Source organism: Sinocyclocheilus grahami, unplaced genomic scaffold (assembly GCF_001515645.1).
Source record: "Sinocyclocheilus grahami isolate Dianchi unplaced genomic scaffold, SAMN03320097.WGS_v1.1 scaffold460.1, whole genome shotgun sequence".
NCBI classification, from domain to species: Eukaryota; Metazoa; Chordata; class Actinopteri; order Cypriniformes; family Cyprinidae; genus Sinocyclocheilus; species Sinocyclocheilus grahami.
This window is the reverse complement of record NW_015505639.1, coordinates 162,503-179,859: the sequence shown is the minus strand read 5'-3', so window position 1 is coordinate 179,859 and position 17,357 is coordinate 162,503. Positions and strand designations below refer to the sequence as shown.

The window sequence follows — 17,357 nt, the reverse complement described above, 5'->3', positions numbered from 1 at the left end:
TATATACACTGAAGGTTTTTATATTGCAGTTTGTTCACATATAATTTGTTTGATTTTTGATTGATCACACTTTATCTATTTGCATCAGTAGATTTCAGTTATAATACATATTTTTCTAAAAATTGTTAAGTTTTCATCCTCACACTAAAACTAAGGTTTTTACGGAGCGATTTGTTCATATATCATTTGCCTGATTTATTTATTTATTTTTTCCTAAAAATGTTTTTCTGTCGACTGTATTTTCTGATTCACGGATTGATTTAAGAGATCCTCCAAAATCCCCCCAGTAAAACTTTTAACTATATCAGCAAAATTAAACAAGAATTTGGAACCTGTCTTTATCCAATTTTTAGACTTATTTTCTGGAGAATGTATGCAAATTAGTGTATATTTAAACATCTCACTTCTAATACCTGTAACATAATTTTTTTTTTTTTTTTTGCATTTCTTAATGAAATCAGCTAGGTAAGTATGGTGATTTCAATTAGTTTTTACCTTATTAAAGCAGACATCTATGGAGCAAGAAACTGGAATAACCATTAAAAGACACAGTTTTGAAACCATCATCACTACAAGATATGAACAGTATATGTTCAAAAGATACAAGAAACATGTCTGATTGAATAGAAAAAAAAGTTGACCTAAAGTTACATAACATAGGTCAGTTATTCCTAGTCCGTCGAACCTCATAACTACACCATTCATCATTCTGCTGTCAAAAACCATATTATTACTTCGATGAGCATTCAAAAGTAGCCATGTACAGCTTTTAGTAATTAACTATAGTTTTCAAGCAACATGTAAATCTGAAGTATTTCGTCATTGTAGGACTCTTAAAAATGTCAAATGGGCTTACATTGTTTCCCGTCTGCTGTTGTTGACGTCACACTACTGAAGGTTTGAGACTGTGTTCATGTTCATCAGTTCATAACAAGATGACAGATTTCATTTCACATACAGTATGCCTCACTGAGCCACTGAGCTGAATAGGAATGCAAACATAAAACTGAAACTAACCTGCAAGAAAGGTTGATATGCAGTTAGTGTTTGTGTAGACAGTCCTCCTCAAGCCTGAAGCTCCCAGCACGCACTCTTTAATCAAACACACCTGATTCAACTCACCAGGATTATTAGAGACTCCAAGACCTGAAATAGGTCAGAAAATGGAAAGAATTCATAAAAAAATAAAAAACTTAATGTATAAACTAATTAAAACTAGATGCATAAAATGAAATCTGTTACTTGAAATTAAATAAAATATAAGAAAACGTATTTTATTTCAGTAAGTTGCCAAGGCAACGTTTCTCATTTTATTTAGTTTAACTTGATGTCCTAAAATAACTCAAACTAAAACTGAAATATATAAACCTATACAGACATAAAAAAAAGCTATAATAAAAATGAAAAAACAATACAATTGTAAAAAATATAAAAATAGTCAAAAAAGAGTAAACATAAAAAAAAGTAAATAAAATATATCGCCATCATTGCATTTTTAATGAATGTTGTAATACTGAAGAAGAAGAGAAAACATCACCAGACATATTCCTCCTTCAATAGTGTTTAAAAGCAAAGCATGAAGCTGGCTGATGAAAGAGCAGAATGAGCAGAGCTGGAATATAGCAGCCGTTTCATTTGTGTCACATGTTATCATCACTATACTTACAGTTTTTATGAGTTAATTTTCATGGAAATTGGTTAAGTGGGACAAGAGTCATTTAAACCAATGTTTCAAAGGAATGAGCGTGTGATAGTTAGATGTGTGTGGTGTGTGAGCAGCTGTTGTGAAGCTCTGCAAAGCTGTTACGTAAAGCTGCAGAGGAGGCTGAGAGGAGACGCATCTCCACATCCTACACACGCTGAAGTTTGAGCTGGAGGAGAAGATACTGCCGTGATCTACACTCACGCAAGAGAGAATCTCACGAAGCATGTCTGTAATATATTGCACCCCAAGAAATTGCATTTTGTCGACTGAATGAAGCCTAATTTCGTGACCTTTAAGACACTGTTACATTATCTGATGATAGTTAAGCCAAAAAAAGTATTTAAAAAAAAACCCAGTTTAATTATTTATTAAAAGTAAATACATTATATTACATTATTTGATGACAATTAAGCAGGAAAAAAATGTAAAAACAAAAACAAGACTTAAAAAGTAATTTTAATTATTTAAATTAATAGAACAAAATAAATTAACAGAATAAAATTAAATATATAAAATATAAGTGATAATTATTATTATAATAATTATAATTTATTATAATTATAAATTGTAATTCTCATGAAATTATCATTACTAATATATATATATATATATATTATTATTATTATTATTTTCCTGTAAAACATTTAATCCTAACCATAAATTATTAAATTAATAGAATAAAAATACATTGATAAAATGTATATTTTTTTAAATATTTATTATTAACAATAATAATTATGATTCATTATATTATATTATATGAATAATTCTAATTAATAATTATAATAAATGATAACTATAACAATTATATATTAAGATTAATTAAATCAACATTTGCATCATGGTAGTAATTTTTTTTTTTTTTTTTGCTGATTTAAACAAACAAAAAATCTGGATGCATGACAATTACCTCAGAGAATAATTAATATTCTAAAATAGTATGACATGTGTCATAATATGTTGACTTCTTGTGTCATAAATTCGACTTTTTAATCACATAATTTCAATTTTTTTAACTCATAATTAGGATTTTTCCAAAGCATGACGTTTTTGGGGGGGCAGACAAAAAAAAATACTTTTACATTTATCACACACACACACACACACTGTCAATATGTGGGAATGTACTCACAATGAAAATCTGCTGTTTAATCAAATTATTTTAACGATGTGTGAAGAACACCTTTTCTTGAAATATGAATATCTTGAAATATGAACTATAATTGTCTATAAACCCTATTCAGAATCATCAAGCTACTGTATATACAAAAATTCAGTAAGAAAAATGAAACAATGTTAAAAAACAGCAAACAGTTAATAACACAGAACTCTGGCAAATTGCTTTCAAAGTCATGAAGTAAACAGCATGAGTCAGTCTACAATCGTTTGAGTCAGTCTATTACAACGTTGACAAGAATTACACTTCTTCTGAATGTTTTGGCCTAATTTTAGACAGTCTCTGGGTTGTGTGGGGTCAGTTATAATTATGTGCGTTTATTTTGGCCTGGAGCGTTCGTGTGGGTGGGCAGACGGACCTTAGAGACCTAAACACGGCCTTACAGCAGTGTCAGCAGAGGCTCTGTCCAGATGAATAATGCCACTCTATTACTCATACATATATATTGGTCATATATGCATATTTATAGAATGTGCAAACAAGACGTCCTTCCAGGTTACAGACACGCGTTGTGAAAGTTAAGTGAGCTTGCGGTCAGACGACTCAATGAGTCACGAAATCAATGCAAATATTAACACAAAAGCGTGACCGTCAGGAGTGAAGTCATATGCTACAGGAAAAAACAAACATAAACATTTCATCTATTTATAAATATGGTTTCCACAATCAGTAGCTAGTTGCAATTGCATTTAATAATTGTTTATAGGAATATATTTAGCTGAAAATGTCTTTACAAATGGAAATGTTGATTTATTTATTTTATTTTTTTTAGTATAGAAACCAAACTTTGAAAATTAATGAGCCAATACTATCAAAATATACATAATTTAATTTTTCTAGGATTTTTAGAAGAGTTTTTTTTTTTTTTTAAAGAAGTATAACAATTAACTTTAGACTGTATTTCATGTATCAACAGGTTTGCATACCCCCTATAATGGGACAACAAGCCCCACTGTAGTTGAGGTCTCTTTTAGTCAAGACTTTAAGGTTTGTTTAAAAAACAAATTGACTTTAATCAATTTATAAATAAACCCACCCATTCTCTATAATAAAAATGTGACAACTAGCCCCGGCTGCATCTATAGTCAATTATTATATAAAGTTGTTATTTCTGAAATATGAGTTGTGACTCTGCTGTGTCCTGTAGGTGGTGCATTTACCCTCGTGTGCTCGGGGACGTGTCCTCAGTGGACATGTCCACCACAGTTCTGGGCCAGAGAGTCAGTATGCCCATCTGTGTGGCAGCTACTGCTATGCAGAGAATGGCACACCCCGACGGAGAGACGGCCACTGCGAGAGGTCAGACACCAGTAACTTACTCTGGAGCTACAAGCTTCACAGTGACTGCAATTACTATAACTGACCACATGGCAGCACCATTAGTCTTTCCTACATTCTACAGTATATCCTGCTCCCAATCACACTCAAATTACCCTTACAAAAATGGATCATGGCTACCATAGTATGAGCTAATACTATAGTTTCAGTGTGGCTATAGTATGGAAGTCCATTTCTGCCACATAAGAAAAAATAATTACATAAAAAGTCAGAATTATAAGATTAAAAGTTAAAATTATGACATACTAAGTCATAATTATAAAAATAAAAAGTCGAAATTATTGTCACAATTAAAAGCTGAAATTATGTCATAGTCAATTATGAGATAAAAATGTAAAATGATGACACTTATGACACATAATTGTCATAATTATGACATACTAATGGTGAGTTCACACCAGATGCAAAGTGAATATGCGCATCGCGTCACTCGCACTAAATTACTTGCGGGATGTTTTTCGAGTCACTTGCGCGAATAAAAACAGCGCGATCAACCATGGTGGCGATAACTACAATCGCTGTTTTGTACCTGTGTTGATTACTATTATTTTTATTATTGATAGCAGCATCTCTGTAGCCATGCTAATAAAATGCAACTACCACTACAACTGATTTTAATTGTTTTCTATGCTCCAGACCTATATAATAACAGACGGCTGCAATAATGCTCTCTTCTATTGTCTGATTCAACTGGACGTGTCAAGAAACTCTTCGCTGATTGGCTTGCGCGGGAACACATCAGGCGAATTTTCCGCTCGAGTTGAATTTTTTGAACTTGCGCGGAAGACGCGATTGAGGCGAATAACGTGCGTTCGCGGCAAACGTGTCGCGCATTTCACGTCATTCGCGTCGCCCGGCGCGAATTCGCCTCTATTCGCATCTTTGCGTTGACTTTGTATAGGTGCATCTCAATAAATTAGAATGTCGTGGAAAAGTTCATTTCTTTCAGTAATTCAACTCAAATTGTGAAACTCGTGTATTAAATAAATTCAATGCACACAGACTGAAGTAGTTTAAGTCTTTGGTTCTTTTAATTGTGATGATTTTGGCTCACATTTAACAAAAACCCACCAATTCACTATCTCAACAAATTAGAATATGGTGACATGCCAATCAGCTAATCAACTCAAAACACCTGCAAAGGTTTCCTGAGCCTTCAAAATGGTCTCTCAGTTTGGTTCACTAAGCGTAATTAAAGCAAAAGGAGCCCCTACCAAGTATTGAGTACATGTACAGTAAATGAACATACTTTCCAGAAGGCCAACAATTCACTAAAACTGTTTTTTTTATTGGTCTTATTAAGTATTCTAATTTGTTGAGATAGTGAATTGGTGGGTTTTTGTTAAATGTGAGCCAAAATCATCACAATTAAAATAACCAAAGACTTAAACTACTTCAGTCTGTGTGCATTGAATTTATTTAATACATTTATTTGAATTACTGAAATAAATGAACTTTTCCACGACATTCTAATTTATTGAGATGCACCTGTATGTAAGCTACTCGTGCGAATAATTACATTTGCGTCTGGTGTGAACTGGTGATTAGTCATAATCCAGAAATATAAAATGAGATAAAAGCCAAAAAGATGAAAGTCATAAATATGACAAAAAGACAAAGTCATAATTATGAGATAAAAGTTTGACATAAAATTATGACATATACAGTAGAAAAAGAAAAAAGAAAAAATGAGATAATGCTTGAAATTATTACATAAAAAGTCAAAGTTATGACACACAAAGTCATGAGATAAGAGGTCAGAATTTTAACACTCTAAAGTCATAATTATGAAATAAAAAATGTAAAATTAGATAAAAGTTGAAATTATGACCTAAAATAGTAATAATTATGACATACCAAGTCAGAATTATGAGATAAAAAGTCAATTGAGATTTAAAAAGTTGAGATTATATCATTGTCATAATTATGAGATAAAAAAAGTCAAAATGAAGACATAAATTCATAATTACGAGATAAAGTTGAAATTTCAACATGCCAAGTCAATTATGAGATAAAAAGTTGAAATGATGACAAAAAGTCATAATGAGATAAAATTACTAAATTATGAGATTAAAAACTCAAAATTATGACATACTAAGTCATTATATAATTTTGACTTTTTATTCCAAAACTTTGACTTTTTAATCTCATATTTTCAATTTATGTCATATTTCGCACGGTTGTTTCTTTTGTGGCTGAAATGGACTTCCATAATGTTGTACTACTGTCAGTAGTAGTGAATATCAAATTACCACAGTTTTATTCTGGAACCTGTATATAGTGTTTAGGCAGAAACTTGTTAGCATGGCACTTTTTGAGGCATCTATTATCTCGGAGCAGATCCCACACACTTTAGATGACATAATTAATGGATCAGCCCTGTTTGATGGTTCGAACCCAAGACCATTCAGTGTCTTGTAAGCCACAGCACCCTTATGACAATCACCCTGCTGTTCTGACTGGTCCTCTGGTCTCTTCCCATCCACAGCCTGCCTGTCCTGTGACACGGGGATGATGCTGAGCTCATGGGCCACCTCCACCATAGAGGAAGCAGCGGAGGCCGCACCTGGGGCCGTGCGCTGGATGCAGCTGTACATTTATAAAGACAGAGCGCTGACTCAGTCTCTGGTCAGGAGGGCCGAGGAGGCCGGGTATAAGGGTATCTTTGTCACAGTGGACACACCTTATCTTGGCAGGCGACGTGATGACGTGCGCAACCGATTTAAGCTGCCCTCTCATTTGAGGTAAACGCTGAGACAACCACACGTTACGTGACGTGTGTGCGTGCCAGCAGCGTGCTTTACAGACATCGCTGGCTGCATTTGTAAACTCACAAACACACTGTGAATTGTTCATCTGATCTGAAATCAGAATATATACAGAGTCATCTGATTATATGCTGATTTCAGTGCAAACTTCAGCAGTAGCATATGACGGGCAGGACGTGTTATTATGTTGTCACACTGTCGCTGTTCCTGCCGCTCTGGAAAGTTTCTATGACTTTTGCACCAAAGATTCATAATTATGTGGTCAGATCTATAATTATATATTCCAGTTTTACACCTTAGCAATTGCATATCACTGAAAACCACCCTGAATCATTTAACAACTGCTTAGCAACACCTTATCCATTCAGAACATCTTAGCAACTGCATATAAACGTTCTAACAACTACTTAGAACTCCCTAGCAACTGCACAGCAACATACTGTCAAAACATACTGACAACATCTGAGCATGTGGGAAAAGGTACATATACTGTATATCACATATACATTTAACTACCAAAAAGAGGTGATTTCATTGCAATTTTTACACAATCATGGGACATATTTTTTACAACTCATCCCTTAAGCAACACCTTAGTAACCACACAGTGCACTAACAGAGATTCAGAGCACTTACAAACCATATAGCAACACCCTGGCAGCTGCACAGTAACACCTTAGCAATCACATAATACGTTAACAGCAACTCAGAACATTTACAAACCACATAGCAACACCCTGGCAACCATTCACAACATGCTCATAACATTCTAACAGCGACTCAGAATGCTTAGAAACCAGACAGCAACACCCTAGCAACCATGTAAATCTCCCTAGCAAATGCCCTGTCATGCATTTATAAATTATATTGTTAGATCTACAACTTTACTCACCTTAGCAACTGCATATCAAATCCCTGGCAACCACTAAGAGCACCGTTGTAACTGCATAGCAACACCTTAGCAACCCCATAACATTCTAACAACAACTCAGAATGCTTATAAACCACATAGCAGCACCCTGGCAACCACTTAGAACTTAGCAACTACGTAACATTGTAACAGCACCTCAGAATGCTTAGAAACCACATAACAACAACCTGACAACTGCATAGCAACACCTTAGCAACCGCATAATGCTCTAACAGACTCTAGATGCTTTAATACTATAAAGGCATAAAACATTGCAATATCTACAATAAAGCAGCAACTTCATTTACATCTTTCTAGTCAAACAGATGCTGCATTGTAAACATTACAGTTTAGATTTAATGTATGATAAAGAAACCTCACAAGAACTATAAAGAAAAACTGATCATATTAACTCCTTTTACAATTCTCGTGAGGTTTCTTAATAAGCAGGGCCTCAGTTTTCTCACCCTCGTGGACAGATTATTTTACAGTTTTGTCGTCCTTTGAAAACCGAAGCGCTCACTGAAGAGCTTTATGTATTTATGGAAACAAATCTCTCTCGTACAGTAGATCACGCCGCTCGTGGGGATTCACACTCGCCGCTTCAGCTCCGTCAACACTCGCTACATTAGGCTTTTTATGTGGGGAAACTTTCAGATATCAGCAGTTCTACAGATACGCCAACAGCGGCCCGCTATAAAAATGCCCCCATGAAAGTAAAGCCTTCCTGCTCCGGATCCCACGAGGTGAATTACGACAATTAGAAATCCAAAAAAGTATCACGGCCTCACCGTATATATTTCAGCACAACTGCCTCCGTTTCCATCAGCAGTGACACAACATGAACTTCATCTCAACCCTCCCGGAGACTTTCGCTCGGCCCCACAAATCAAAGCGCAGCAGCGGCAACAAGGTGCCAATTGAGTGCGAGCTCTGCTGTTTGGATAAAACCCCAGCTCAGTTTTCATAAACTGACCAAAAACAACACTCGCAGGACTAACTCCATTTTGCACTTTCGATTTTTTCCCCCCAGGATGGCCAATTTCGACACCCCTGATTTAGCCTTCTCCTCAAAAGAGGGTTACGGGGAGGACATCGGCCTGGCGGTGTATGTAACTCAGGCCATAGATGCCACGGTGAAGTGGGACGACATCGCCTGGCTGAAGAGAATGACCTCGCTGCCTGTGCTGGTCAAAGGGGTTTTGACAGGTGAGCCATCCTGCCGTGTTTGGGGACTGGAGGAGCTGTAGTGTCATGTGTGCTTGTGTCCGAAACTGTGACTTCACAGGATTCAGACAGGTTTCAAATGAGATGCAATAAAATATATTTGTAATTTTATTAAAGTATTTAAATTAAATAAAAAAAATTATTAAATACAAAAATACAATATTGCACTAACATCATCTGTGGTTTTGTCTGAAAGCTGTCCAGACTTCCAGTGCACCATAAAATCACGTCTAAAGATCTAAAACAAATTAAAGTCAGCTTTTGAGACAATCAAACAAATATTTAGTGGCTATGTTTAAAATAAAATAAAATATGCATGTATTTGTTTTGTTTGTTTGTTTGTTTGCATTTCCAAAACCCAAGGTCACTTTATAAAGTTAGATAAAGGGGGAAAAATAAACAAATAATAAACATCCATAACAAAGTATATACTATAATAAAGTAAATATGATCAACTATAATATGAATAAAATAAAATAGAAAATAAAGTGAAAATATAACAAATATAAAATAAAAAACAATATGAAATAACAAAAAATATTAAAAACAATAAAAATATATAAAAAACAGACATTTCCATCAGACATCATTTCGATTCTTTCCATAAAATGCCAAACTTGCACGCATAGGATTGTGGGATATCTTAGGCACTGAAGGACAAACCTGTTCTGCCTGCAAAAAGAGGCCAAATAAATGCATGTTATGAAAACATTACATATTTAAAAAGTGAAAACTTACACTTGTACACTAGCTGACCTCAAAGCCAATAGACATGAAATAAAGCCATGAAGGTCCACTTTGGATTTCATTAAGTCTGTACGTAATGTCTTCTCTCTCTCAAACCGCCTCTCTTGCCTGCACCCTTAAAAATAAAGGTCTTATGGAGATTAGTAACATTCTTGATGTTGCATTATAGGTTTTTAAGATCATATTATTAATTAATGGAACAGTACAGTTTTTTTCCTAAAGAACTACAGAATTAAAGTTCTGACTCTAAATGGAACCTTTATGTTCAAGAATGTGGAATGCTCACCCCTCACTGATACAGAATGACACATTTGCATAACCTAATCAAAACAAAGCGGCCAGTCGACCCCGTCTGTCAGCGAGGGGCCGCTAATTAAAGATAATGTGCAATTTATCTCCCGAGAGGAAAAAGCAGTCAGTCTGTGAGCACTGAGGTTATCTCAGAAACGTCTAGAAGCTTTACTGCTGTTATTGTGTCTTCAGATAAACTTTTATCTTCTCTTTGGCTCTGGAAATGGCACATTCTGTAAATAAAAGAGTCAAAACACACACACACACACACACACACACACACACACACAATCTTTAGTAATTGGGGAACACCATTAGTTATTTTAGCTCATGTGTGGAACATACTTCTTCTTGAAAAGTGCATGCTTTCCTGTTGGCCTCGGCTGAAAGGAACACGGCATTTAATCATTTTCGGGATTTTTCCGAACAGAACAGACTTGGAGAAATTAAATTACACTATGTAAAGCTAATTTTTCACCTTTTCTGAAGTTGCTTTCCTGTGCAAAAATCAGCATCTTGATGCTATTTATGAGCAATAGTTTCCTAAATGAGTAAATGCAATAGCAACAGAAATGCTTGGAATAAAAGTTTTAAAGGAATAGTTCACCCAAAAATGAAAATCAGCTTACAGTTTACTCACCCTCAGGTCATCCAACATCTGGATGAGTTTGTTTCGTCATCAGATTTGGAGAAATGTAGCATTCCATCACGTATTCACCAATGGATCCAGTGAATGGGTGCCGTCAGAATGAGAGTCCAAACAGCTGATAAAAACATCACAATAATCCACAAGAAATCCACACCGCTTCAGTCCATCAGTTAACATCTTGAGAAGACAAAAGCTGCGTGTTTGTAAGAAACACATACATCATTAAGGTGTTTTAAACTTCAAACTGTTGCTAAAATACAAGTCCATAATACATAATAACGCTTCCTCCAGTGAAACAAGTTGTCTCATCTGAATCAGGAGAGAAATCTGCACAGATCAAGCTCTGTTTACAAGCCAAACCAGTCCAAAACAGCTCTATTGTGGCTGGATTTTGATGTGAGAGACAACAGGAGATGGACTTTTTCACTGAAGGAAGCATTATTTTGCATTACAGAATCGGATTTTAGTCGAAAGCAATGGTTTGAAGTTTAAAAGGTCTTAATGAAGGATTTGTTTCTTACAAACATGCAGCTTTTGTCTTCTCAAGATGTTAACTGATGGACTGGATTGGTGTGGATTATTGTGAAGTTTTTATCAGCTGTTTGGACTCTCACGGCACCCATTCACTGCAGAGGATCCATTGGTGAACAAGTGACAGAATGCAACATTTCTCCAAATCTAATGAAGAAAAACTCATCTACATCTTGGACGGCCTGAGGGTGAACACATTTTTGCATGAACTCTTCATTTAAATCCAGATAAAGGCAGCATTGCATACCATAATTGCAATGTAACATAGTTTCCTCCGTGCAAAAGTTTTTGGCTCCAAATTGTAGAATGAGAAAAGGCAAAACTGCTTCAGAAGAACCGCAGTAATTAATGTTCTGCTCATGGTGAATCTCGCCGTTTTAGCTGAAGATGCCAAAGAAGCGCTGAAGTATGGGGTGGATGGAATACTTGTGTCAAACCACGGAGCAAGACAGCTTGATGGAGTTCCAGCCACCGTAAGTGTCTGTTGAAGAAATGAGGCATTATTGTTCTCCAGAGACCTCCAACCCACAAGTCCTCTTTGCAAACTATCCTCTGCGGCCTGTAAATTGCATCTTTGATAGTGTGAAATACGGTCCCTGGTTTGCCGAAGTGGACGCCAAACAAAGGTTTGGATGCAACCTCAAGTTTTATGAGCGCATAGTGGTCTCCAAAACTGAAGAACGTCAACTGAGCGTGAAGAGCATTCTTAATATAGATACAGAGCGTTTTATGTTATGATCTATAATTAGTGCTGATGATAATTTATTGAAACTCTATCCTTCTAGAAGTTTCTGTGATAACCAGTTTTGGTGATACACTATACTGTAAGACAAGAAACATAAGAGTAAGTTTAGATACTGAAAATACATCGGTTTGGAATAATTCATATTTTTTATGTTTTTGAAACAAGCCTTTTCTGCTCACCAAGGCTGCATTTATTTGATCAAAAATACAGTAAAAACAGTAATATTGTGCAATATTTTTACCTTTTAAAATAGCTGTTCTCTATGTGAATATCTGTTAAAATGTAATTTATTTCTGTGATCAAAGTTGAATTTTCAGCATCATTACTCCAGTCTTCAGTGTCACATGATCTTCAGAAATCATTTGCCGAAGTGGACGCCAAACAAAGGTTTGGATGCAACCTCAAGTTTTATGAGCGCATAGTGGTCTCCAAAACTGAAGAACGTCAACTGAGCGTGAAGAGCGTTCTTAATATAGATACAGAGCGTTTTATGTTATGATCTATAATTAATGCTGATGATGATTTATTGAAACTCTATCCTTCTAGAAGTTTCTGTGATAACCAGTTTTGGTGATACACTATACTGTAAGACAAGAAACATAAGAGTAAGTTTAGATACTGAAAATACATCGGTTTGGAATAATTCATATTTTTTATGTTTTTGAAACAAGCCTTTTCTGCTCACCAAGGCTGCATTTATTTGATCAAAAATACAGTAAAAACAGTAATATTGTGCAATATTTTTACCTTTTAAAATAGCTGTTCTCTATGTGAATATCTGTTAAAATGTAATTTATTTCTGTGATCAAAGTTGAATTTTCAGCATCATTACTCCAGTCTTCAGTGTCACATGATCTTCAGAAATCATAATAATATGCCGATTTGCTGCTCAAGACACATTTCTGATTATTATCAGAAATAATGTGAAAGCTGTGAGACTTTTTTTTCATGATTCTTTGATGGAAGAACAGCATTCATTTGAAACAGAAATCTTTTGTAACATTATACATATATTTACTGTCACTTTTGATCAGTTTAATGCATGTTTACCCCACATTTTTGAATGGTAGTCTATTATAGTTTTCACAAAAATATGAAGCAGCACAACTGTTTTATTACATTGATAATAATCAGAAATGTTTCTTGAGCAGCAAATCAGCATATTTCTGAAGGATCATGTGACACCGAAGACTAATATCTGAAGAGTAATGATGCTGAAAATTCAGCTTTGATTATAGCAATTAATTACATTTGACTATATATTCACATAGAAAACAGTTATTTTAAATTGTAATATTTCACTGTTTTTACTGTATTTTTGATCAAATAAATGCAGCCTTGGTGAGCAGAAGAGACTTCTTTCAAAAACATTAAACATCTTAAATACTCCAAATGAGTGTATAACTGAGAATGCAGGGCAATCTTTGAGCAATAACATACAGTAATGTGATGGAGTATGTCAGTGCAGATTGACGCTCTGCCTGAGGTTGTGGAGGCTGTAGAAGGAAAGGTGGATGTCTTCATGGACGGAGGTGTTCGTAAGGGCACAGATGTGCTGAAGGCTCTGGCTCTGGGAGCAAAGGCAGTGTTTGTAGGGAGACCCATCCTGTGGGCACTCGCCTGCGAGGTGAGACACAGTTAATATTGAATTACTGGACATGCATGTTAGTTCTCAATGTCTAACCAGACATCAAACTTTCTGTCTTCAGGGTGACAAAGGAGTCAGCAATGTTCTCCAAATACTGCGAGAGGAACTTCACCTTGCATTGGCGCTGACAGGTATTTGTATTGGTGTTTACATGCAGTTTGAATTTTTTTTTTAAATAAAATAAAATTAAATAAAATTAAATAAAATTAAATAAAATAAAATAAAATAAAATAAAATAAAATTAAATTAAATTAAATTAAAATGTTAGTTCGTTATTTGAATTGATTTAAAGTAAAAAAAAAAGTATTTATTTTATAACAAAAAATTATTACAAGAAGGAGAAACTATATTGAACTATACATTAGTTAGTTATTTGAATTGATTTAAAGTAAAAAAAAAAAGTATTTATTTTATAACAAAAAATTATTACAAGAAGGAGAAACTATATTGAACTATACATTTAAAAATATTTTAAAATAAAATATAAAAAAAAATACATAAATGCAGATTAACTACAGTAGTGGGATTGTTCTGTATTTAATTTTTTTCCCTGTATGTTGTCTTCTGGCAGGCTGTCGCTCACTAAAGGAAGTCAACAGATCCCATCTGAGAAGATCTGAACTCATTTCAAGGATCTAATGAGCAGAACTGTTGCATGCTGGGAGATTTCATGTGTGCCAGTGACTGGACCGACTTGTGTAATTCAAATGAACCCAGAGGATTTGGGCACGACAGATTTAGCATCATGAATAAAACATTTGTGTAAGTCATTCGTGTAAAAGTTTGAATAAATGCATGAAAAGTGTGTGGTTTGTACAGCCGTACCGTGCCTGACAGCAGTAATCCTTCCTGTTTACTGGAAGCAGGCAATGTTTAGTTTTGTGACTCTTCCAGTTTTCTTCACTGTCCGGACACTGGGAACAAAACGAAGAGGATATTTAAAGGCATATTATATCTAAACACGAACCAGGGTTATTATACTAAAAACTAAAACTTTAACTAAAAACATTAAAAAAAAACATTTTTGTTGCTTGAAATAAAATATTGAAAAACCTTAAACTTTATTATTGGAAAATATCATAAAAAAAAAAGAATATAGTAGCTCATTTCCATGACTGGATTAAAACAAAACATACATACATAAATAAATAAACGTTTTAAAAAAGAAAACTAATAAAAATGACAAAAACACAACAAAATTACTAGAACATTAACTAAAATGAAAATGGATAATATAAAATGTGGACGCTCATTTCCGCAACAGGACTAAATAAATAAATACATATTTAGATGTGTGAGATTTAAATTCAGAATTGCAATTCTGAGAAGAAAATTCTGAATTGTGAAACAGAAGATCTCAATTGCGAGGAAAAGGTCAGAACTGCGAGATAAAAAGTCAGTTACTTTAAAAAAAAAAATATATATATATATATTCCATGGTGGGAAAAAAAAACTTTTTTTTTTAAATCTGTAATTTCATAATTGTGAGGAAAAAACTAAAACTTTTTCCTCATAATAAAATTGTGTATTTTTTTATCCTGTGGCGGAAAAAGGCTTCCATAAAAGAAAACCTAATTATTATTAAAACTATTATTAAAGACTTAAATAGCATATAACATGAACTCATTGTCATGTTGCAGCTGTTTTCCACACAAAGATGCATACGGTAATAAAAATGTGATTTTTGAGCGAGCTAACCATTTAATTAATGCCAGAGCATTTGTCACGCAGTAACATATTTCCACTAAAAGAAACAACCGTCAATAATCACTTCATGATTTATGTTAATGCACTTTTTCTTGCATGCACATGAAAACCAAAAAAAGATTTCCCCATATTGTACTTGTCATTTGCATTTCTCTCTTTGCTTACAGTGCTGTGAATGGCTTCACTGCAGCGAGTTTCTCATGAATATGCATTCTCCCTCCACGGGGCCCGAAAGGCAAACAGGTTTGTGAGAGGTTCAGAAAGGTCACACACAAGGCATGGGATTTCTTTACTAGCTCTTTCCATGGCTGAACCACAGGACCTGAATGAAGCCATTATATGCATTGACTCTCCGCAGGAAAACAAACTTTGTCAGGGTCTGTTCATTAGCACCAAACACTTTGTTTGAACCGCCTACTTGTGTGCAGGGGCCAGAAAGGGGAAGTGAGCTCCTGCTGAAATCAAACAAAACCTACACTTTATGAGAGGTTTTGCATTGTTTGCGTGCAACCTAGATACTTAGATGATAAACGTACAGTGGCTCCAAATGGTTTTGCATTAGATAATTTATAATCAATTGCATATGCATGCAAATGATGCAATATCTTGCTTTGCTGCTTTGTTATCCAATGCAATGTTATTTATAAATGTTTAAGTGTGACGTGTGCATCCAAAAGCATGCAAATGATGCCATTTTTGCATCTTGCTTTGATGCTTTGTTATTAAATGCAATGGTATTTAAACCATTTTTCCAAATACATTTTCATTAACGCATGCTGAAATCTGCAATAAATGAATTTCATCCCCAGGACTTGTTTTTCAATGCAAACATCTAAACATTCTTCAATCATGACACATTTACTTGAGAAGCAAAACTGCTTAAGATATTAAGTCTTGTTTTATGAAAAATATATCAAAATTGAGTTTTTGCTTTAAACAAGAACAAATATCTTCCTACGGAGTAAGAAGAAAAAAAACTTTCTTAGTCTCTTTGAATTAAGTGTCTCTTTCTGACCCCATTGGCAGATGTTTTTCTTGTTTTAGGCATAAACTCGCTTCATTTTGATAGTTTTTTTGGAAACAAGACTTAATATCTTAAGTCATTTTGCATCTCACGTACTTGTATCTTGATTTACGAATGTTTCGAACATTTATACAGCAAAAGTAGTCAAAAATACTGAGGGAAAAAATCTTTTTTTGCAGTGTTCACTTTTGATTCACTGAAAAACGCACATGCCTGTTGATCTTCAGCCGTCATATCACTAGTGCTGACGCAGCAGGTCACCAGTTATCTCAATATAACCTCGCCTGCAGGCCGCAGAAAAAGAGCTGCACTGAAGGATATCATTTTGAAACACTGTGTGGCCATGAAGAATCTGAGCGAAAAGCGCCCGCATCACACAGCTGTTATTCTAATTTGTTTGAGCGTTTGCAAATAGCACCGAGACCGCATCACCCATAAAAGTTAGCAGAGGTTTTGCTTAACAAGGTGCTTTTGTCTGACCAGAGCAGGGCACTTGTTCAAACACACAAACCAAAGCGAAGAAAACAAAAGTGGCTCATCGAGAGAGAGAAGGAACGTTCTCCTCTCATGTCACCAGCCCTGCATGCAGATACTCAGAATGGAATACTACTATTTTTGCAACAGTACTGTGGCAATAGAATGTCTAGACGAATTACTACATATGTAAAAATGTGCATTATACAACCAAAGCACGCTGTGTGTGAGATAATGCATCCCATAATGCAATTCACTCAACCTGGTCTTACATTTCCAGTGCAGTGTTGTTATTGTTGACTAAAACTATTAAAAGGTTTTGTTATTTTTTAAAAATTGAATTGAATAATCTGAAATAAAATATAAATATTAGATGAAATATAAAATATTATACAATATTATGCTATTAAATATTA

The 17,357-nt window shown here is 34.6% G+C and overlaps 1 protein-coding gene and 1 long non-coding RNA gene across 3 annotated transcripts in view; one reads left to right on the top strand and one right to left on the bottom strand.

Annotated features, from left to right (window-relative positions):
- LOC107552895 (uncharacterized) overlaps positions 1–1,095 on the bottom strand; it is a 7,645-nt gene extending 6,550 nt beyond the window's left edge. Inside the window, exon 1 of one of the 2 annotated variants that reach the window (XR_001604909.1) lies at positions 1,018–1,095. This is a non-coding gene — a long non-coding RNA (uncharacterized lncRNA). Of the gene's footprint in view, positions 1–856 lie in introns of both variants that reach the window. The other variant, XR_001604908.1, reaches the window with a different exon arrangement.
- A 2,670-nt stretch (positions 1,096–3,765) lies between these two features.
- On the top strand, positions 3,766–16,003 carry LOC107552893 (hydroxyacid oxidase 1-like). The gene is made up of 9 exons (XM_016234930.1): positions 3,766–3,869; positions 4,030–4,181; positions 6,709–6,964; positions 8,932–9,107; positions 11,725–11,816; positions 13,557–13,715; positions 13,798–13,867; positions 14,308–14,498; positions 15,611–16,003. Exons 2-8 carry the CDS (start codon positions 4,076–4,078, stop codon positions 14,373–14,375), a joined length of 927 nt encoding a protein of 308 aa, XP_016090416.1. The 5' UTR covers positions 3,766–3,869; positions 4,030–4,075; the 3' UTR covers positions 14,376–14,498; positions 15,611–16,003.
- Positions 16,004–17,357: the final 1,354 nt, after the last annotated feature.